This window comes from Rutilus rutilus, assembly GCF_951802725.1.
Source record: "Rutilus rutilus genome assembly, chromosome: 12".
Taxonomy (NCBI): Eukaryota; Metazoa; Chordata; class Actinopteri; order Cypriniformes; family Leuciscidae; genus Rutilus; species Rutilus rutilus.
Window position 1 is genome coordinate 874705 of NC_140217.1, and position 22821 is coordinate 897525.

The following is a 22821-nucleotide window of genomic DNA, read 5'->3' on the forward strand; positions in this document are numbered from 1 at the left end:
TTATTGTTACTTTTGAATGTTCTCTGAACGTTACATTTGAATGTTCTCTGAACGTTACTTTTGAATTTTCTCTTATTGTTACTTTTGAATGTTCTCTGAACGTCACTTTTGAATGTTCTCTGAACGTTACTTTTGAATGTTCTCTTATTGTTACTTTTGAATGTTCTCTGAACGTCACTTTTGAATGTTCTCTGAACGTTACTTTTGAATGTTCTCTTATTGTTACTTTTGAATGTTCTCTGAACGTTACTTTTGAATGTTCTCTGAACTTTACATTTGAATGTTCTCTGAACGTCACTTTTGAATGTCCTCTGAACGTTCTAAAACAAGTAGAAACATTAAAAAAAACGTTAGACGACTAGATAACTGAATGAACGTTTTTTTTAGCATTACTGGAAGAACGTTTGTTCATAACCTTGCCTGAACGTTCTCTGTTAGCTGGACCCTACATGAGATATTTTAGCACAAAATCCTTTGAAATCCATCAGAACAGAGGCAGACGTGAAGAAAAATGTTTATTGGTCATGCAAACATTCACATAATGGACTCTCTCTCGTGATGTTTCACAGAGTAACAGCAGCCAATAAAAGCACTCAGTCACCAGTGTTATTCTCGGCTGGATCTCAGCGCTGATCCCAGAACGCTGATGAAGCGATGAACATCAGTGAAGGAGTTATACAGCGGCACCGGAGCCACTCGCAGCACGTTAGGCTCTCGCATATCACACTGAAAAAAAGCAGACACACACTTACGACACACACTTACACCCTCAGAATACACCGTCTGTAGGGGTGAGCGCACACTAACGCGGGGCTAGTTGTCACACACTTGTTTTAAATACTTCCACACATGCCAGCATGGCGAATCTTAGTGTATTTACTAGCTGCCATATCTACACTATATAGAGAATAAATTCAGAAATCTTTGAAATAGAAATTCTGAAATCTTTGGAAGATATGACTGAACATTTATTTAACAAAAGCAAATGTAAATTTCTCACTTGTTTTTTTGTTGTTGTTTTTTTAATTTATTTAAAATGAGACAAATCTGTTACTATATTAATCTTATATCTGTTATTTAACAGTTGATATAGTTCTTTAATGCTGCGCTAACCAGCAGAAGACACTAGCTGGGTTTAAACCCCAGTTGTGCAGGTGGGGCATGTTGTCACACTGCGTTACAATGAGCCCCTATTAGAACTTACTATTCTATTCTATACTTTTGTGAATTCTATTGAGAAACCATGCGAAAAAGATTAACAAAGACTGAGAGTCAATGTTAAGAAATTATAAATAATTATTATGTTTTGAACTATGCTTCTGTGTTTTCTGGTGTGTTTGTTGTCAAACTAAATTTTTTTTAATTATTAATAATTTCATTTTATTTTACTATAATTATTTATAATGATTAAAAAATGCCATTATTTTATATGAAAAAGGTAATAATTGTATTTTATTGAGAAAATATTTTAGTTTGTGTGTGTGTGTGTGTGTGTGATGAAGCGACACGTACAGCGACTCCTCGTTTCTCCAGCTCTTGATACACGGCTCTGATTGGTCGAGAGAAGGACAGTGACAGTTGACAGCCTCTCTGCTCGGGGTCAGAGGGCGTGATGATGTCAACGCAGGGTTCACCGGGGTCAGAGGTCGTGATGATGTCATCGGGGTCAGACTGGTCTCTGGTGTAGTAATGCGTGATCAGAAACTCCAGATACCCCGTCAGAAGCACAGACTTACTCCTCAGATCCTTCATAGTCGTCTTATTAAAAATCTGGACATCATATTTACAAAAGAGTGACTACAAAATACGTCATCATGAGTTATGATCAGATTTAGGGGAACGGTGAACAAAGAAATCTTCAAATCTAATCCCGTGACACTGAGATATTAAAAATGATATCAAAAAGCAGTATGCACAAGATGCAAATGTGTTATAATGCAATGCTTCACGAACTTTCAGCCGGAGTGAAGGGAAGAGTGAGAGAAGATTATACGGATGTGTGTGTCCTGCTTCATGATCTTTTCTTCAGATTACTCAGTTTATAGTTTTATTGCATGGTGTCTGTTTTCAGTGAGAGCTCTTCATTTCAGTTTTGCAGTGGGATATTGTGAGTTCATACTTTTTTGTTGATAAATTGTCACAAAACACACATACAGAAATGTTCACAAAAAAGTAATATGAGTAAAACCAGCTCGTTGCATGATGGATGTCAGTGTCTCTTTAAAGGGATAGTTCACCCAAAAATGAAAATGCTGTCATCATTTACTCTTCCTCAAGTTGTTCCAAACCTGTATGACTTTCTTTCTTCTGCTGAACACAAAGGAAGATATTTTGAAGAAAGTCAGTAGCCAAACGACTGATGGACCCCATTGACTTCCATAGTAGGAAAAGAAAATACTATGGAAGTCAATGGGGACCAGCAACTGTTTAATTACCGACCTTCTTTAAAACATCTTCTTTTGTGTTCAGCAGAAGAAAGAAAGTCATACAGGTTTGGAACAACTTGAGGAAGAGTAAATGATGACAGCATTTTCATTTTTGGGTGAACTATCCCTTTAATGATTGTTGTCAGCAGGGTTTGAAATTAATCACCCGACAATTTGGCTATTGCATTTTTAAGTTACCGGCCATTCAGAACTTCGACTAATCAAAAAAAAGAAAAATGAACCAGATTAACTACGTCACAGCTTATATATATATATATATATATATATATATATATATATATATATATATAATAAAGTTTGGATTTCATACATTCATTTCTTATTCAAACTAAATGTATTTTAGGTGGACAGATCAAAACTTCAGCGATGTTGGAAAATAACACTGTCTTTTCTGTAAATCAAATGCTTTTTAAAGGAGTCATAATGTAGAAATTTCACTTTTCCACGAGAATCAATGTATGTTATGATTGCATAATGATTATACACTGGCCGGGAAGCCGATATTTAAAAGTGAAGCGTTTGTTTACCTCGGGGTTTGTAAAATAGGCCACGTGCACGCGCACAAAAAAACGAGATTTTGATTTCTTCCCCCTCTTGACGTCAAGACGGGGGAGGATATACCAAATATGGACACCGCAAACCTATGCCGCGGGAAGCCCGCCCCTCTCCCCCTCAGATTCAGTTTAGTCGACTCGAGAAAGATGGAGAAACCGAGTGCACACCTGAGATGCTCTGTGGGTGACTGCCACAAACAACATGCAAATGTGTTTTATCTACCAAAAACGGACGAAACTATCAGGGAACAGTGGATGAAATTCATTTTTAATGACGCTGTCCCAACAACTCTTTCAAGTGGCGTATCGTTAGGTGTGTGTGCTAAACATTTTACACCGGAATCATTTACAAATTTGGGGCAATATCAGGCGAACTTGGCCTCGAAGCTCCGTTTGGGAAAAGGTGCCATCCCAACCATCAGGGACTTGCCAGAAATTGAAAAGGTAAGACTGTGTTTTTATTGCTCTACTGTGGTTAACAAATAGCAGCTAACTGCTAATGCGGCTATTGTATGTAACGTTACCTTCGAGGTAAACACGGGGAATGGACTCGAATGGACTACGAATGCTAGCCACATCTTTCCACTTTGTTTTACACTAGCAGCTACAGTATAGTGACGGTACAGGAGTCCATGCTCAGTGGCTAAAACTGTTTAAATGCAAGTATGAAAACAATATACCACTAAACATTATTAGCCAAACTCATGCAAAACATGCAGTTTGAAAATAGCTTTCAGTTAGTGGGGCTTCTGTAAGAATGTATCTGGCAATGGTGTATTTTTTCTTTTTTCTTTGGTTGTGATTACAATTTCACTAACAATAAGTACCGTCACATTTATTGAGCTATTGCAGTATTTTGTCTATGTTTTTGTACCGCTTGGAAGTAGTAAAATACATTCCTGCAACCAATCAATGTGCCCCTCATTTGCATTATTATAATGACCGTCCACGACAGCCAAAACATCGCATCAGATCTCGCGAGACAATAATGCCTTTAGAAATAAGGGTCTGAGGGGCTCTGTGTTGATTTTTTTTCCACTTTTCTTTTTTAGAAGTGCCTAAAATACTATAATAGAGCATTTGGGTATCCAAGGTAACACAACATTATGACTCCTTTAATCTTCACTATTGCTTCAATGCAAATTAACAAGTGCGCCGTTATTTGTTGTGTAGTGACGTGTGTGTTCAAGTAAGCCAGATATGAGCAGATTCTGCGCAATACACTGTATTTAATATATCATGATGACTATTGATGAGTATTTGTGCTAAATCTGCAGATGTGTCTTACACAAACTTCCCCAGCAAAGTGATTAAATATAATAAGTAACTCACCAAATTGGCTCGTGATTTGACAGCGTTACTTGGGTGTTTATTTCAAACCCTGGTTGTCGGTATGTTTCATGATGGTTGTTGTCAGTGTGTGTGTTGTTTCGGTGAGTGTGTTGTTTCGGTGTGTGTTGTTTCAGTGTGTGTGTTGATGTCTGACCTCTAGACTGGCCTGTAAGGGACACACCAGTAACATCGGCTGATTGGAGAGACGAAAACCATTAACTCCAGGCTGAAGCTCCATTTCTGAGGGAACATTCATTCACACTCTTCAGAAATATACAGTCAAACCAAACATTAATCAGACACTAGATATAATGTATGATTTTTTTTACTAGTGTGATCAGGACACTATAGTTCATTTATGTGAGTGAGGAGAGCAAAATAAAGTAAACTGTGACATATTATACCCCAATACTCTTCATTCAGTGACTACCAGTGAAACTTTGGGGCCAATAATGATTGGGACACTTTGAGCTGATCATGTTCTGCTGAAGTGTGTTTTCTTTAATTGCTAATGCTCTTTTTACACACAGACTGAACACAATGAAGCATTGCTTGGTGATTGGTTGAGCTAAACTGGTATTATCTAATTGTGTAGTTAAATTTAACAGCTGACAGATATTCAACATAATTCATGTGTGAGACAGTCTAACAGAAGGACGGACAAAACCAGTCAAATATCAACTGAGTTCTGCTCATATTTTATTACCATTCTCTAAACTATAGCGAATAAACTGATAATGTGAGAAATGTTGAAGGAGTCTGAATACATTTAGGTTTGACTGTAAAAATGTAAATATTCACTCTTTGTCAACAAACAAAACGTATATAGTGTATATATTAATCAACACCTACTGTACAGCTACTCTACAGTAACAGTGTGTAACAGTGTGTGTCCACAGGGTGTCAGCAGAGAGCAGGCTTGATTTCCCACAATCCCTCAAAATTTACAATCAACATGATCATCTTTGTGATTCAGAAGTGATTCTCATACCGTTGTTCATGAGGAATCTGGTCTTCAGGTCGTGTCCCCACCAGCCCGTCAGTCTGAGACACACACACACACACACACACACTGTTAGCGTCTCATGCTCTTTATGTCATCTGTAAGTGTGTGTTATAGAGCCGCTGTGTAATACTCACGCAGGTCTGACACTGTGAGCGTGTTTCTCATGTATAAATGCTCCTGCCAGACCACCGGCCCCTGAGTTCACATACTGAATAACACACACACACACACACACACACCACTGACTCTGATGCATCATGGGATGCTTCAAACGTTCAACACAAATACAATCAATCCACAAAAGCATTGATATTTCACACAAAACAACACTGACCTTATAGGAGCACCAACAGGCAAAATCCACATTCCAGTCGTGAAGTCGCAGTTCTACGTTTCCTACAGCGTGTGCACAATCAAACCCTACCAAACACCCCTGAACACACACACACACACACACACAGAGAGTCAAGTCAAGTATAGCGCTTTTTACAACACAGTGTTTCAGAGCAGCTTTACAGAGATAACAGGAAAATAATGCAACAAAGTTTGTTTCTAGAAGAAAATTGCGTCAGTCCAGCTTAAGTGAGTTCAGTGATGATTCATTTTTGTTTTAATAAGTTATTAATTTAGACACACACACACACACACACACACACACACACACAGAGATTCAAGTCAAGTATAGCGCTTTTTACAACACAGTGTTTCAAAGCAGCTTTACAGAGATAACAGGAAAATAACGCAACAAAGTTTGTTTCTAGAAGAAAATTGCGTCAGTCCAGCTTAAGTACGTTCAGTGATGATTCATTTTTGTTTTAATAAGTTATTAATTTAGACACACACACACGCACACACTCACACTCTCTCTCTCTCACACACACACACATTCCGAAAGTAATATGTGGACATGTGAACCAAATGTTCATTTCTGATCAGTATGAAACACTTACAGTAAAAGTAAATTAAACAAATGTTCAGTGTAACACGTACAGTACAGAGAGTGAATATGTCGTTCAGTGTAACACGTACAGTAAAGAGAGTGAATGTGTCGTTCAGTGTAACACTTACAGTAAAGAGAGTGAATGTGTCGTTCAGTGTAACACTTACAGTAAAGAGAGTGAATGTGTGGTTTCAGTGTAACACTTACAGTAAAGAGAGTGAATGTGTCGTTCAGTGTAACACTTACAGTAAAGAGAGTGAATGTGACGTTCAGTGTAACACTCACAGTAAAGAGAGTGAATGTGTCATTCAGTGTAACACTTACAGTAAAGAGAGTGAATGTGTCGTTCAGTGTAACACTTACAGTAAAGAGAGTGAATGTGTGGTTTCAGTGTAACACTTACAGTAAAGAGAGTGAATGTGTCGTTCAGTGTAACACTTACAGTAAAGAGAGTGAACGTGTGGTTCAGTGTAACACTTACAGTAAAGAGAGTGAATGTGTCGTTCAGTGTAACACTTACAGTACAGAGAGTGTAACACTTATAGTAAAGAGAGTGAATGTGTCGTTCAGTGTAACACTTACAGTAAAGAGAGTGAATGTGTCATTCAGTGTAACACTCACAGTAAAGAGAGTGAATGTGTCGTTCAGTGAAACACTCACAGTAAAGAGAGTGAATGTGTCGTTCAGTGTAACACTTACAGTAAAGAGAGTGAACGTGTGGTTCAGTGTAACACTTACAGTAAAGAGAGTGAATGTGTCGTTCAGTGTAACACTTACAGTACAGAGAGTGTAACACTTATAGTAAAGAGAGTGAATGTGTCGTTCAGTGTAACACTTACAGTACAGAGAGTGAACGTGTGGTTCAGTGTAACACTTACAGTAAAGAGAGTGAATGTGTCGTTCAGTGTAACACTTACAGTACAGAGAGTGTAACACTTATAGTAAAGAGAGTGAATGTGTCGTTCAGTGTAACACTTACAGTACAGAGAGTGTAACACTTATAGTAAAGAGAGTGAATGTGTCGTTCAGTGTAACACTTATAGTAAAGAGAGTGAATGTGTCGTTCAGTGTAACACTCACAGTAAAGAGAGTGAATGTGTCGTTCAGTGTAACACTCACAGTAAAGAGAGTGAATGTGTCGTTCAGTGTAACACTTACAGTAAAGAGAGTGAATGTGTCATTCAGTGTAACACTCACAGTAAAGAGAGTGAATGTGTCGTTCAGTGTAACACTCACAGTAAAGAGAGTGAATGTGTCGTTCAGTGTAACACTCACAGTAAAGAGAGTGAATGTGTCATTCAGTGTAACACTTACAGTAAAGAGAGTGAATGTGTCGTTCAGTGTAACACTTACAGTAAAGAGAGTGAACGTGTGGTTCAGTGTAACACTTACAGTAAAGAGAGTGAATGTGTCGTTCAGTGTAACACTTACAGTAAAGAGAGTGAATGTGTCGTTCAGTGTAACACTTACAGTAAAGAGAGTGAATGTGTCGTTCAGTGTAACACTTACAGTACAGAGAGTGTAACACTTATAGTAAAGAGAGTGAATGTGTCGTTCAGTGTAACACTTACAGTAAAGAGAGTGAATGTGTCATTCAGTGTAACACTCACAGTAAAGAGAGTGAATGTGTCGTTCAGTGTAACATTTACAGTAAAGAGAGTGAATGTGTCGTTCAGTGTAACACTTACAGTAAAGAGAGTGAATGTGTCATTCAGTGTAACACTTACAGTACAGAGAGTGTAACACTTATAGTAAAGAGAGTGAATGTGTCGTTCAGTGTAACACTTACAGTAAAGAGAGTGAATGTGTCATTCAGTGTAACACTCACAGTAAAGAGAGTGAATGTGTCGTTCAGTGTAACACTTACAGTAAAGAGAGTGAATGTGTCGTTCAGTGTAACACTTACAGTAAAGAAAGTGAATGTGTGGTTTCAGTGTAACACTTACAGTAAAGAGAGTGAATGTGACGTTCAGTGTAACACTCACAGTAAAGAAAGTGAATGTGTGGTTTCAGTGTAACACTTACAGTAAAGAGAGTGAATGTGATGTTCAGTGTAACACTCACAGTAAAGAGAGTGAATATGTCATATAGGGCCCTATCTTGCACCCAGCGCAATTGACTTTGTACACGGACGCATGTATCATTCCTATTTTGCACCCGCGCAAAGCGGACTTTTCCCTCCACAGAAGCACGTCGGTTAACTAAGAAATACACTTGCGCTCCCCGGGGCGGTTCAGCGCAAAGAGGAGGCGTGTTCCGGCGCAAACGTTCCCTCATGCTATTTTACAGGTTTAGAAAACAATTGCGCCACTAACCGAAAAAAAACAGTTTAAAGTCAGTGGCGCGTTGCGCATGTTATTAATATGCTATTTTAAGGGCGCATGCTTGGCCTTAATCAATGTAGCGTGTGCACAATGCGCATACACTTTGATTCTCTCATCTACACACAGACGCAGCAGTTATCATTTTTGCAAATCATACATTATTACGAAAGATAAATAGATAGATAGATAGATAGATAGATAGATAGACAGTTTATTATAAAAGCATACATCTAGCTTACACATTTACCCAAATTATCATACGCCTGTTTAACCGAAGTTAATTTGGCTGTGTTTCTCCATCCCCAACGTCCCTGACGGGAACGTCGGTCTCCTCGGCTGTGAACCGCTCCTCGCGTGCGCCTGGCAAATCCACCGTTATAATAGGAATTCGCTTTAGAACAAGCGCGCCTGCTCTTAAAGGGAATGTGAGATGTCGCTCTGATTGGTTTATTTCACGTTACGCCCAAACCACACCTATGAATAATGAAGCTACTTTAGACCAACCCCTTTTAGATTTGCGCCAGGCGCAAGAGTCATTTATCCCGCCGGGAAAATAGCAACAGCGCCAAGACCCGCCCACAAAGTTACTTGCGCTTTGCGCTTTGACACTTGCGTTTCAGATCGTTAAAATAGGGCCCTCAGTGTAACACTCACAGTAAAGAGAGTGAATGTGTCGTTCAGTGTAACACTTACAGTAAAGAGAGTGAATGTGACGTTCAGTGTAACACTTACAGTAAAGAGAGTGAATGTGTGGTTTCAGTGTAACACTTACAGTAAAGAGAGTGAATATGTCGTTCAGTGTAACACTTACAGTAAAGAGAGTGAATGTGTCGTTCAGTGTAACACTTACAGTAAAAAGAGTGAATATGTCGTTCAGTGAAACACTTACAGTAAAGAGAGTGAATATGTCATTCAGTGTAACATTTACAGTAAAGAGAGTGAATGTGTGGTTTCAGTGTAACACTTACAGTAAAGAGAGTGAATGTGTCGTTCAGTGTAACACTTACAGTAAAGAGAGTGAATGTGTCGTTCAGTGTAACACTTACAGTAAAGAGAGTGAATGTGTCATTCAGTGTAACACGTACAGTAAAGAGAGTGAATGTGTCGTTCAGTGTAACACTTACAGTAAAAAGAGTGAATATGTCGTTCAGTGAAACACGTACAGTAAAGAGAGTGAATGTGTCGTTCAGTGTAACACTTACAGTAAAAAAGAGTGAATATGTCGTTCAGTGAAACACTTACAGTAAAGAGAGTGAATATGTCATTCAGTGTAACACTTACAGTAAAGAGAGTGAATGTGTCATTCAGTGTAACACTTACAGTAAAGAGAGTGAATGTGTGGTTTCAGTGTAACACTTACAGTAAAGAGAGTGAATGTGTCGTTCAGTGTAACACTCACAGTAAAGAGAGTGAATGTGTGGTTTCAGTGTAACACTTACAGTAAAGAGAGTGAATGTGTCGTTCAGTGTAACACGTACAGTAAAGAGAGTGAATGTGTGGTTTCAGTGTAACACATACAGTAAAGAGAGTGAATATGTCATTCAGTGTAACACTTACAGTAAAGAGAGTGAATGTGTGGTTTCAGTGTAACACTTACAGTAAAGAGAGTGAATGTGTCGTTCAGTGTAACACTTACAGTAAAGAGAGTGAATGTGTCATTCAGTGTAACACTTACAGTAAAGAGAGTGAATGTGTCGTTCAGTGTAACACTTACAGTAAAGAGAGTGAATGTGTCGTTCAGTGTAACACTTACAGTAAAGAGAGTGAATGTGTCGTTCAGTGTAACACGTACAGTAAAGAGAGTGAATGTGTGGTTTCAGTGTAACACTTACAGTAAAGAGAGTGAATGTGTGGTTTCAGTGTAACACTTACAGTAAAGAGAGTGAATATGACGTTCAGTGTAACACTTGCAGTAAAGAAAGTGAATGTGTGGTTTCAGTGTAACACTTACAGTAAAGAGAGTGAATGTGACGTTCAGTGTAACACTCACAGTAAAGAGAGTGAATATGTTGTTCAGTGTAACACTTACAGTAAAGAGAGTGAATGTGACGTTCAGTGTAACACTCACAGTAAAGAGAGTGAATGTGACGTTCAGTGTAACACTCACAGTAAAGAGAGTGAATATGTTGTTCAGTGTAACACTTACAGTAAAGAGAGTGAATGTGACGTTCAGTGTAACACTCACAGTAAAGAGAGTGAATGTGACGTTCAGTGTAACACTCACAGTAAAGAGAGTGAATATGTTGTTCAGTGTAACACTTACAGTAAAGAGAGTGAATGTGACGTTCAGTGTAACACTTACAGTAAAGAGAGTGAATGTGACGTTCAGTGTAACACTCACAGTAAAGAGAGTGAATATGTTGTTCAGTGTAACACTTACAGTAAAGAGAGTGAATGTGACGTTCAGTGTAACACTTACAGTAAAGAGAGTGAATGTGTCGTTCAGTGTAACACTTACAGTAAAGAGAGTGAATGTGACGTTCAGTGTAACACTTACAGTAAAGAGAGTGAATGTGTCGTTCAGTGTAACACTTACAGTAAAGAGAGTGAATGTGTGGTTTCAGTGTAACACTTACAGTAAAGAGAGTGAATATGTCGTTCAGTGTAACACTCACAGTAAAGAGAGTGAATGTGTCGTTCAGTGTAACACTTACAGTAAAGAGAGTGAATGTGTGGTTTCAGTGTAACACTTACAGTAAAGAGAGTGAATATGTCATTCAGTGTAACACTTACAGTAAAGAGAGTGAATGTGTGGTTTCAGTGTAACACTTACAGTAAAGAGAGTGAATATGTCATTCAGTGAAACACTTACAGTAAAGAGACTGAATGTGTGGTTTCAGTGTAACACTCACAGTAAAGAGAGTGAATGTGTGGTTTCAGTGTAACACTTACAGTAAAGAGAGTGAATATGTCATTCAGTGTAACACTTACAGTAAAGAGAGTGAATGTGTGGTTTCAGTGTAACACTTACAGTAAAGAGAGTGAATATGTCATTCAGTGTAACACTTACAGTAAAGAGAGTGAATATGTCGTTCAGTGTAACACTTACAGTAAAGAGAGTGAATGTGTGGTTTCAGTGTAACACTTACAGTAAAGAGAGTGAATGTGTATGTGTGGTTTCAGTGTAACACTTACAGTAAAGAGAGTGAATGTGTGGTTTCAGTGTAACACTTACAGTAAAGAGAGTGAATATGTCGTTCAGTGTAACACTCACAGTAAAGAGAGTGAATATGTCATTCAGTGTAACACTTACAGTAAAGAGACTGAATGTGTGGTTTCAGTGTAACACTTACAGTAAAGAGAGTGAATGTGTATGTGTGGTTTCAGTGTAACACTTACAGTAAAGAGAGTGAATGTGTGGTTTCAGTGTAACACAGAGTGTGAGCTTGACCTGTGCGTGTCCAGCGCTGGTGATGGTCTCGATCTGGAACAGCTGACCGGTGTAATACTGGACTCCACTGAGCATCACCAGAGCGATGGACTCGCCCTCCGACTCGATGAGTGACACGATGTCCTCCGTCCTGATGGTGTCCTCACCCTGAAACAGCCAATCACAGCAGTCACAGCCGGTCACAGCCAATCATAGTCCGTCACAGCCCATCACAGCCCGTCACAGCCAATCACAGCAATCACAGCCAATCACAGCCAATCAACATGTCACAGATCTCCATGAGGTCACTATATCCAGGCCTTAAAACATGCAAGAAATAAAAAAGCAAAAAGGATGTATAGAATTTCTTAATCCTTTTGTTTGGGGAATTTTTTGTAAGTTATCCCCTGTATATTTTTTTTAATTTCTATTTTATTATTTTATCTGTTTCCTATGCTATTATGAATGTAATAGATAATAGTTGAATACATTGTGATCCTCTGTAAGTGTATGTTGTTATTGTTCTGTTTTCCAAAAAAAAAAAAAAAAAAAAAATCTGTAAATGGAGAAAAAGAAAAAAACAAACCTGTCTGGGTTTGATGATCAGCATGCTGTCCGCCACATTCATTCCTCTCAGCTGGATCTGCGACTCGATGGCGTACTGCAAGATGCACACACACACACACACACACACAGTGCTTTTATAAAGTTATTGATGCCTTTTCACACTTGATGCTTCGAACTCTTGATCTGAACGTGAGTTTGTCGTTTCTGAGGTTAAAGAAACGCAGTGTTGGCTAACATACATGATCTGACGGAAAGGCCTTGTCCTCCAGAAGAATTTTATGGCGTTTTGGTGTCGGTTTGTAGAAGGAAAGCTGAGAGAATCATAAAAAGAGGAGAATACTGTTAAAAAAATCAACACAGAGACAAAAATATTAGCAAATGTTCTTGTTTTTCTACCATGAGAAGATGCAGATTGACCGTCAGTCCGTTCATCAGAGCCACTTCCTCAGGTTTAGCACCTGTTTAAAGATAGTTTCACTAAATCAGAAGCTCCAGTGATTAAATGAGGTGGTGTAAAGTGCACTTTTTACCCTGTTTACCTTGACAGAACTTCCCACATTATAGACTTATGGCATTTGAATCAGAAACCCGGATATGAAAAGCAAAAACAACAAACTGAAGTAACTGAGAAACTCTTAAATTACCCACAATCTTGGCCATCGAACCCTCGAGTGTCTCTTCGGCCCAGGCCCAAGGTCGCGACCCCTGCGTGTGGCCATGGACGCCTCTGGAAACAACATGTGCTTAGGATTTATGGGACTTCCTTCAAACATTTCAGAATATTTCTGTGATTTGTTTTAATTAATTTTAGCGATATCTGTTACTGTGCGGGAAAGATCAATGGAAAAAGAAAACTTCATTAAGAACTTGTTAACCTGTTACCTGTATGTGAAAAATAAATGGCCTTATAACCCATTTTGGAAATGGTTAATAAAACAATGGATATGCTTTTCTGTAAAAATTAAATAAAATAAAAATAAAATAATTAATAATTATAAATATAAAATAAAAATAAAAATAATTCAATTATATTGTAAATAGTAAAATATAAATAACAATATTTAAATAATAATACATATCTAAATAATAATTTGTAATATTTAAATTAAATATTATATTAAATGTTGAAATTACCATATTATTTATTGTAAAAATGAATAATAAGACAATAAATATTGAAATTATGCCTTTAAAAATAGTCACCGAAATGGCATTCTAAACCCTGAGACATTTTCACTGTGTTTTATTATCCGCTGATAAATCATGACAGGCGACTCACATTTTGGCCCATTTCTCCAGCTCCTCATCAATATATTTTTTGGTGTTTTTTGGCTGTAGACCAAGTGAATTCCCAGCAAAATAAACACAATCCTCAGAACCGTCCACAAGTGACAGATCGGCTGAAAACAGACGAGAAACTCAGATGGGCAAATACTTAAAAAATTTTTTGTTTTTTGAGAAATAGACAAATTTACATAAAAAATAGGCATTGTACAAACAATATTAACAGTTTACAATTCTTAAAAGGCAGACGTAGAAGGTAAAATTACAATAAGTAACAGCAATGAAGTCTCAATCATGAAGGTAAGGAAGAGAAAAATAAATAATAAAAAATACTAATAATACTAATAATATTTAAATTAAAGTATGTTATTGCGAGGGGTATCAAGGAGCTGTAGGGTACATAGCTCTTGAAGAAACTGCTGTAGGAGCTTTCTCACTTGAAAGGGTACAAAGAGAAGTAGCAAAAGCTTTGAGTTCATTGATAAAATGAGGAAAGGATGAAGGGGTTTTCAAAAATCTGCATTTATGAATGAAGTATTTAGCAAATTCACAAAAGGTTATTGACCAAGTAGTGTTGTGAACAATCTTTCTACAGTACACCAAACTTAACTTGTTTGTATTCAAGGGGATTCACACACGAATCTGAGCTAATACTCCATCATGACGATATAATCTGTGCGTCATATCTCACGTGACCGCTCATAAACCCATCAGAAGTGTGATCTGTGAAGTGTCTGACTCACCCTTGGGCAGGTCTGATGTTCTGGGCATGAGGAACTCGTGTCTCAGGTGTCGGAGCGGGTCGAGCCGGTCCAGGTGTTCTGCCAGCCGGCGTGAGGTGGGTCTACAGCTCAGCTCCTGAGAGACCCTGAGGATCATCTGCTTCGGGCTCTCCATGATCTCATCAGTCTGATCCACCTCAGATCAACCTCAGATCTCCTCATATACTCTTAAACACGTCCAGCCAGTCGAAGCTGCACAGATGCAGAGACTTTGACCCGCGAGGACACACATCAGGCCAGAGCTAATGATTTATAGAGGTCACACACACACACACACTTTTTGACGCTTTAGTTCATGATTGTTCCTCTGCACATGGAGCCACTTCTGCTTTCAGAGAACACTAGCCAGCGGAGCTGAAGACACACCCTCTGGCCCTCAGACTGCTTTCTGTTTCTGTCTGATTACAAACCCTACAATATCCCTAGTTCATCTAGTTAGTTTTAAAGTTCCCCTGTAGTCAATCATTTTATTCCTCAAAGGTGACATATTATGCCCCTTTTCACGGATAAATCTCTGGCGTCCCCAGAATGTGTCTGTGGAATTTCAGCTCAAAATACCAGATCATTTATTATAGCTTGTTAAATTTGCCACCACTTAGACACCACATAGACACATACATGACAACATTAAAAGCTGGATTTACACCACATTTATCAAAGTAGATGAATGAATGAATGATCAGGGCCTAGAGTATGTCACATTAAAGTTGGCATGAAATTAAAATGCACAAATTTTCTAAATGCATGTTATTGCAGTAGCACCTCAATGCAGTACACGAGATCCAGGGGGCGGAGTTGGATCCAGATCTAAGGGGTGGAGATTGGTAGGTTTAGGGGTGGGTTTAGGGATCAGGGGGTGGAGATGGGTAGGTTTAGGGGTGGGTTTAGGGATCAGGGGGTGGAGATTGGTAGGTTTAGGGGTGGGTTTAGGGATCAGGGGGTGGAGATGGGTAGGTTTAGGGGTGGGTTTAGGGATCAGGGGGTGGAGATTGGTAGGTTTAGGGGTGGGTTTAGGGATCAGGGGGTGGAGATGGGTAGGTTTAGGGGTGGGTTTAGGGATCAGGGGGTGGAGATTGGTAGGTTTAGGGGTGGGTTTAGGGATCAGGGGGTGGAGATGGGTAGGTTTAGGGGTGGGTTTAGGGATCAGGGGGTGGAGATGGGTAGGTTTAGGGGTGGGTTTAGGGATCAGGGGGTGGAGATGGGTAGGTTTAGGGGTGGGTTTAGGGATCAGGGGGTGGAGATTGGTAGGTTTAGGGGTGGGTTTAGGGATCAGGGGGTGGAGATGGGTAGGTTTAGGTATATGTAAGGTGGGAGGAGTTGGATCTGGATTTCGTGTTCTGCAGTGAGGACCATATGTGAACAATTCACGTACTAAGCGCTCCACCAATCACAACACGCCGCTCCAGCCGACCAATCAGAGCACAGTGTGCTTCTCAGAAGGAGGGGCTTCATAGAGACAGGAAGTAAACAGAGCGTTACTGACAGACTGGGAAGAGAGGAGCTGCAACAATGGAGAATATGAGGAGAATAATCAACATTCAAGCAGGAAAACCTGTTCTAGTAGAGCCTGAAACAACATCAAGACTTTGAGAAGAGGCACAGTATGGCCTAATTAACAAGCTTCCATAAACACACAAATCGAGTGGTCGTGTCTTAAAGACACAGTACATACAAATTATGAGTATGATTCTCCTTGCACGTACCTGTCTGTGAACGTTCAGATGAACACAGAGAGTCTGCAGATGATTCTTTCACACTGAGATGTTTCTGATCACAGATGAGATTCGTTCCCCTCACATCCAGACATCAGGCGTGTTCAATGTGTCGATCAGAGGGTGAAAGATTTCATTACGTCCAGCTGAATGACCAGGACTGACCGTGAGAAACACACTCATGTAGAAACATGGACTGAACATCCTCGACGGGACACAACCAGCTCACATCAGTCACAGCTGAAGAGAAAATCTCCATGTTCTGTGGTAACTATCAGGAAAACGCACCTATGTTTGGCATTGTACTTATTCTGTGTGTTATATTGTGGTTTAATTACAGAAATGTCTCACACTTTTATGGTAAAATTTACTTTTTGGCTTCATTGATTGTTCTGAAGATGATGACAAATGTTTTTATTTATTTGCTTATATGTTTGATCAAAGTATACTAATAAGAACTCAGATGTTATGGTTTTGTTGACTGAAGTGAAACTGTACATTAGAGACTCTATGAAAAAGAAAGTTGTTTGAGTTCTCATTGTGTTTAGCTTTGGTCTTCCCTATGCCTGTCATTTGATCCAGTTTTCCATGATTAATCATTATGTTCACCTGTTCTCTTCATTATCTCATTACTTCTCCATATTATTTAAGACTTGAGTTTGTGTAATGTTGGTGGTTTATCTGTTCTCCTGAGAATTATGTGACTAAAGATTGTTAATCTACTCGATATCTGCATTGCAACCAACTGTGAAGGACAGATACGTTTCTAAATAAGTATTTATTTGATTTTGTAGTTATTTTTCCTTTATTTACGGATTACCCAAACATATATATATATATATTTTATTATTTTTTTGCAATTGAACAAATGTATAACGATAATGTTCCTTGAATAAAAAAGCTCAGTAATAATTAGAGCTAGAGTTTATCATGTAAACTACAATGCTAGTGTCGGTTCCCACAAAAGCATTCCTAACATATGTTCTGTACTATTAGAGATATTTGGACTGTAATATGTGATGTTATCATGCAGCTCTGGGTCAGATACTGAATCAAGAGTCTATTCATGAGGGAATCTCAAAGATAACAGTCATATTGATTGAGTCAGTTGAGTGTGATTAGTTCAGTCTCACCGCTCTGCTCTCTTCCTATTGGACAGGGTTTTTGAGCTCCGCCTCCTGGGTTTATAATGAGGAGCGGCAGGTGAAGGAGACACACAGCTGCAGCTCCACCACCAAACAACAAGATGGTAAGTGACTTTATTTTATATTATGTTATATTAGATTATATTAGAGTATATTAGATTATATTAGAGTCTCATAGGCGCTCTGTCTCTGAGCCGTTGAATCAACAGCATGAACTGATGATTTCACCATTTCCTCTGGAGAAATCTCACTGTAAACTGCAACACTGTGATGTTTTAGAAATTAACATGAAATAATCCAGATTTTGGCAAGATTTAATATGTCATGCTAATAATTACTAATTAACCTAAAAAAATATATATAAAGTGATTTCCAGACAAACAAAAATGGCTGCAAAATATTGTAATATAACTAAAGTAAACTCTACAGCTGAATCCGCCACTGAGTTCCTGCAAATGACTGAATGAAGTGTTGAGTGATCAAAGAGTTTGTGTGAATGTCAGATAGACAGGTGTGTGAGGGCTCAGGTAGACAGACAGGTGTGTGAATGTCAGATAGACAGGTGTGTGAATGTCAGATAGACAGGTGTGTGAGGGCTCAGGTAGACAGACAGGTGTGTGAATGTCAGATAGACAGGTGTGTGAGGGCTCAGGTAGACAGACAGGTGTGTGAGGGCTCAGGTAGACAGACAGGTGTGTGAATGTCAGATAGACAGGTGTGTGAGGGCTAAGGTAGACAGACAGACAGGTGTGTGAGGGCTAAGGTAGACAGACAGACAGGTGTGTGAGGGCTGAGGTAGACAGACAGGTGTGTGAGGTTCAGGTAGACAGACAGGTGTGTGAGGGCTCAGGTAGATAGACAGGTGTGTGAATGTCAGACAGACAGGTGTGTGAGGGCTCAGACAGATAGACAGGTGTGTGAGGTTCAGGTAGACAGACAGGTGTGTGAATGTCAGACAGACAGATACACTGAGTGACTTGCTGTTGTGTGGACATTCAGGGTGCATTTACACGACAACAATATGCTTAAAGCGGAGACGTTTCTCCTTTGAGTTTTCCACGTACAGACGACGCCATTATCAAAACGATCCCCATTCACACGGATCCGCGAAAACGACTAAAACCGCTGTATTCTGCTGCCAGGCCAGTAGATGGCGATGAAACACTATAGACTGAACACGTAATACTCGTGAGCATGACGTCAGCGTTTTCACAGATTCACGTTTTCGTTGTTTATACAGAGATCATTTTTAAAAACTTGCACTTTGAAACACATTTTAAAAAGTTTGCATTTTCAGACACCTAAACCGCTGTTGTTGTGTAAATAAACGGACCAAACGCATAAAAAGTTTAGGTTTTTTTTTGTTGAAAACGGTGTCGTGTAAACGGCCCCTCAGTGCGTTTCAAGGGGAGGAATTCCCTACGTTTCTGCAGCATTCAAACTTCACTATCAAAGAGAAACGTTACACAGATTATTAGCCTTGATTATGAGACTAACACACACTCATTCTGCAATATAACATTTATCAGAAAGCCATCAATATACACTTGCAGGGTGGTTTTATTTGGGTCAAATATGGATAAAACCAACTGTTGGGTTAAAAATGCATAAAAAAATGGTTGGGTTTGTCCATTTTTGACCCAAACTTGGGTAATATAGGGAACAAAATGTGGTGCAAATCAGAGCTATTTGATGCTTGAGTTTCTTTCTCGTTTGTCTTATCAGTGTTAATTGTGTCATTCTGGGTCTGTGTGTCGTCTCTAAGCACTAAGGTGTGTTAGATCAAATGTTTGCTTAGTATCTTCCTGTTTGTGTCTTTATGACTTTATTATCCGAGGTTTATCATTAACGTTGGGTTTGGGCGCTCCGATAACAGTCAAACAACGGTTCCTCTTATCGACAGCTTCAGGAATCACAGGTTAAACAGTAATTTAACAGATCCATCATGGCTGTGAAGACACTAGAAAACTGTGGGATCCTCTCACAACTGTGTCCATGTTGCGTTATACAAGCGTCTCGATCTGTAGTTGATCACACTGCCATGAAGATGATATGATTCAAAGAGTCTTTAATTAATGATCACAACATGAAACTCAGTAGAATGCAGAATAACAGAGACTGTGAGACACTCAAAAACTAAAATAAAACACGAGGACTTTAAACACAAGAAACAAACACTACGACACAGATGAACAGAATGACAAGTCAAATCAGTAACCAAGGCAACTAATAATGAAACTGGGTTACACTTTATTTTAAGGTGTTATTATATATTTAAGCACTGAGTAATATTAAGCAACTACATGTTCTTACTATAGGGTTAGGGTTTGATTGAGGGTTAGTTGCATGTAATTATGCATCATTTACTGTTATTACTATGGTAAGTACACGTAACATATGTATCAAGGACACTGTAAAATAAAGTGTTTCCTGAAACTGACAGGCAGGGAAAAAGCAAAGACTGAAAACAAACTCAAACGGAACATAACTGTGACAATCAGTAAAATGCAGACTAATGTCTTAATGTTTCATGGTGTTTTCCTCCGTGTCTAACAGGTGTTCACCATAAATGACATGAGCTTTAAGGCCGGGATGGAGATGAAGATCTCTGGGAAGGTCAAACCGGGCTGTGACGCGTACGTACCATAACCGTGAACGTTAATAAAACATTCATTCAAGGTTATCTGCTCTTTAATAATGATCTCAAAACGTCATTTATACATCATTCATGGAGTTTCAGTCGGATGTTCATGTAACCTTTTTTTAAATGTAACTAATTGTTTCAGAACGGTCAGAGAACATTCAAAAGTAACGTTCCCATAAATGTTTGAAGAATGATACAATGGAATAACATTCATATATAAAAAAGAAACAACCTTTTAAAAACTGGACGTTTTCAGAGAACAAACATTCAGAAATAACTTGATGGGAACGTCAGCAGAATGTTTTAAGACCTTATTTTCGTAAGCTGTGCATATAGACCAAGCAGCAACCTTCCGGTCTCTCTCTTGAATCCAACACTGAAGAGACTTAAACTGCAGTTCATCGACTGGCCACTAGAGGCCGGCTGCAGAAGAGACTCAATCCCACAGACCCCCATGTTAAAATGGCCAACTTTACAGCAGAAAAAAACTCTACGCTCTCCAGAAGCACTACGAGTGACGTCAGACACACTACAAACATATTCTTTTACAGTCTATGATAACGACAGAAGACGACTGGTTTTGTAAGAGCTAAAGGTCATAAAGGTGTCCTCTAACGTGTCTCTGTGTCCTCAGGTTCTCGATCAACATCGGTCACGACGCAGACGCAATCGCCCTTCACTTCAGCCCTCGTTTCCACGCTCATGGCGACACCAACACCATCTTGTGCAACTCCAAACAGGGCGGATGGGGATCCGAGCAACGCGAGCCGTGCTTCCCCTTTCAGCAGGGCGAAGAGTTCAAGGTGAGTGACCTCTGACACATCTCAAACCACTCATGATCAATAGGTCATGACAAAAGTTTTCCCATTACTTTAACTCATCAAAATAATTTAACCAGGTTTTAAAGTACAAGATTCAACTAGGTACGATTACACTTAATTTAGGGCTGTTTTTAAGCTGAATTAGATGGAAAAATGTGTACAGCGACGAGACCAGAATAATAGTGATGCTGTCCTGAGAAAATCAAAAGCATTTAACAATCACAGTGTTCTTCTGGCCTTTTTTGACATTTTACTTTTCATCTTTCTGGATTTCTGTCGTTTAAAGTTCCCCTGTAGTCAATCATTTTATCCCTTAAAACTCATCTTTGATCACCAAATTACATATTTCAGCGTTTTTTTTCCTTGAAAAATTTCTTCATGCCTTAAAATATCTTGAATGTAACTCGACACTCTTGCCTCATTTAGTCTGCGCGGTTCTATGAATATGCAAATGAGCCCCGCCTCCACTCACTCACTCAGCTCAGAGATCCACTGGTTGACGATCACACGTTGATCTGATTGGTTACAAGGTAGTTTGTGACGTCAGAAACACCAGCGATTTCAAAGCGTGTTTTTGAGACTGTCTTTGGTTCACTGCAGTTTTAAGGAGGAAATACTCAGCAATGGTGTCGACTTATGAACTTACACAGGGTTTGTCTTAAAGCAGATTAAAAACACCACATAGACACATAAACAACATTAAAAGCTAGATTTTCACCACAGGGGGACTTTTAAAAAGTCTGTTCTTCTACAAACTACAAATTTCACGTTGGCTATGCACACTGCAGTGTAAATACACCAATACTGGCTAAGATGAAGCTTTGTTCAGTGTAAAGAGGCTCTAAATAGATGTAGATCAAACCTAAACCTTTATCTGTGTGTTCTTTGACCAGTTCTGTAGTGTTTCCAGTATCTATGTGCCTGGATTTAGTCTGTTCACAGATTACAGAAACTCATGACACAATGAGTCATAAAGAGTTACCCTTTAACTATACATGCAATAAACCGCCCACCGGTCAGAGGTTTGAGGATGAATAATGCTGCCATCACACTCTTTATAATAGCTAATGCACTTTAATCCATTCATTCCCAAAATGGACATTTTGAACATTCAGAAATAACATTTTCATAACTTAAAGTCCCCCTGTGGTGAAAATCCAGCTTTTAATGTAGTTTATGTGTCTATGTGGTGTTTTTAATACGCTTTAAGACAAACCCTGTGTAAGTTCATAAGTCGACACCATTGCTGAGTATTTCCTCCTTAAAACTGCAGTGAACCAAAGACAGTCTCAAAAACACACTTTGAAATCGCTGGTGTTTCTGACGTCACAAACTACCTTGTAACCAATCAGATCAACGTGTGATCGTCAACCAGTGGATCTCTGAGCTGAGTGAGTGAGTGGAGGGGGGGCTCATTTGCATATTCATAGAACCGCATATACTAAATGAGGCAAGGGTGTCGAGTTACATTCAAGATATTTTAACATTTAAGTATGTGATATGTTTTGGTGATCAAAGATGAGTTTTAAGGGATACAGTTATTGACTACAGGGGAACTTTAATATGATGATGACGTTGAAAAGCGTGTTAAATCTCACCGTGTGTCCGTGTCTCTCCCAACAGCTGTCCATCACCTTCAACAACGACACTTTCTACATCAAACTCCCAGAAGGCACCATGATGAGCTTCCCAAACCGCTTCGGCGACGACGTGTTCAAACACGTGCACGTGAAGGGAGACGTCAAGATCATCAGCATTAAGGTCAAATGAGCAGGACTCTCTCTGTCGCTCCGGTCTTCAGTGTGTCAGACCTCGTGTTCTTCACCAGCTTCTGTGTTCAGTGAATGTACCAAAGAAAGTGTCAAATAAATCCACTGACGGAATGTGAAAGGA

The 22821-nt window shown here is 39.1% G+C and overlaps 2 protein-coding genes across 4 annotated transcripts; one reads left to right on the top strand and one right to left on the bottom strand.

Annotated features, from left to right (window-relative positions):
- Window positions 1-502: 502 nt before the first annotated feature.
- Window positions 503-14894, bottom strand: kynu (kynureninase). Its single transcript, XM_084426974.1, has 13 exons — window positions 14568-14894; window positions 13820-13940; window positions 13185-13267; window positions 12937-12998; window positions 12780-12851; window positions 12560-12634; window positions 11995-12141; window positions 5674-5772; window positions 5474-5547; window positions 5325-5377; window positions 4488-4573; window positions 1513-1770; window positions 503-726 (listed from the first exon to the last, which is right to left on the bottom strand). The coding sequence occupies exons 1-13, from the start codon at window positions 14719-14721 to the stop codon at window positions 607-609; spliced, it is 1404 nt and encodes a 467-aa protein (XP_084283100.1). The 5' UTR covers window positions 14722-14894; the 3' UTR covers window positions 503-606.
- Window positions 13912-22821, top strand: lgals2b (lectin, galactoside-binding, soluble, 2b). 3 transcript variants are annotated; one of them, XM_084426980.1, is made up of 5 exons: window positions 13912-14124; window positions 17478-17567; window positions 20020-20099; window positions 20742-20910; window positions 22552-22821. In XM_084426980.1, exons 2-5 carry the CDS (start codon window positions 17565-17567, stop codon window positions 22696-22698), a joined length of 399 nt encoding a protein of 132 aa, XP_084283106.1. In that variant the 5' UTR covers window positions 13912-14124; window positions 17478-17564; the 3' UTR covers window positions 22699-22821. The 3 variants fall into 3 exon arrangements, with proteins under 3 accessions (XP_084283106.1, XP_084283105.1, XP_084283104.1); XM_084426979.1 differs by lacking the exon at window positions 13912-14124 and adding an exon at window positions 16445-16585; XM_084426978.1 differs by lacking the exon at window positions 13912-14124 and adding an exon at window positions 16995-17092.

Excerpts from the sequence above, each read along its gene's own strand:
- kynu (XM_084426974.1), bottom strand. The coding sequence starts at position 14,721 with ATGGAGAGCCCGAAGCAGATGATCCTCAGGGTCTCTCAGGAGCTGAGC. Across the intron at positions 12,999-13,184 it reads TTCGATGGCCAAGATTGTGG|GTGCTAAACCTGAGGAAGTG; the intron begins GTAATTTAAGAG and ends ATCTTTAAACAG. Across the intron at positions 5,773-11,994 it reads CCAGCGCTGGACACGCACAG|GGGTGTTTGGTAGGGTTTGA; the intron begins GTCAAGCTCACA and ends GTGTGTGTTCAG.
- lgals2b (XM_084426980.1), top strand. Across the intron at positions 20,100-20,741 it reads GTCAAACCGGGCTGTGACGC|GTTCTCGATCAACATCGGTC; the intron begins GTACGTACCATA and ends CTGTGTCCTCAG. Across the intron at positions 20,911-22,551 it reads AGCAGGGCGAAGAGTTCAAG|CTGTCCATCACCTTCAACAA; the intron begins GTGAGTGACCTC and ends CTCTCCCAACAG.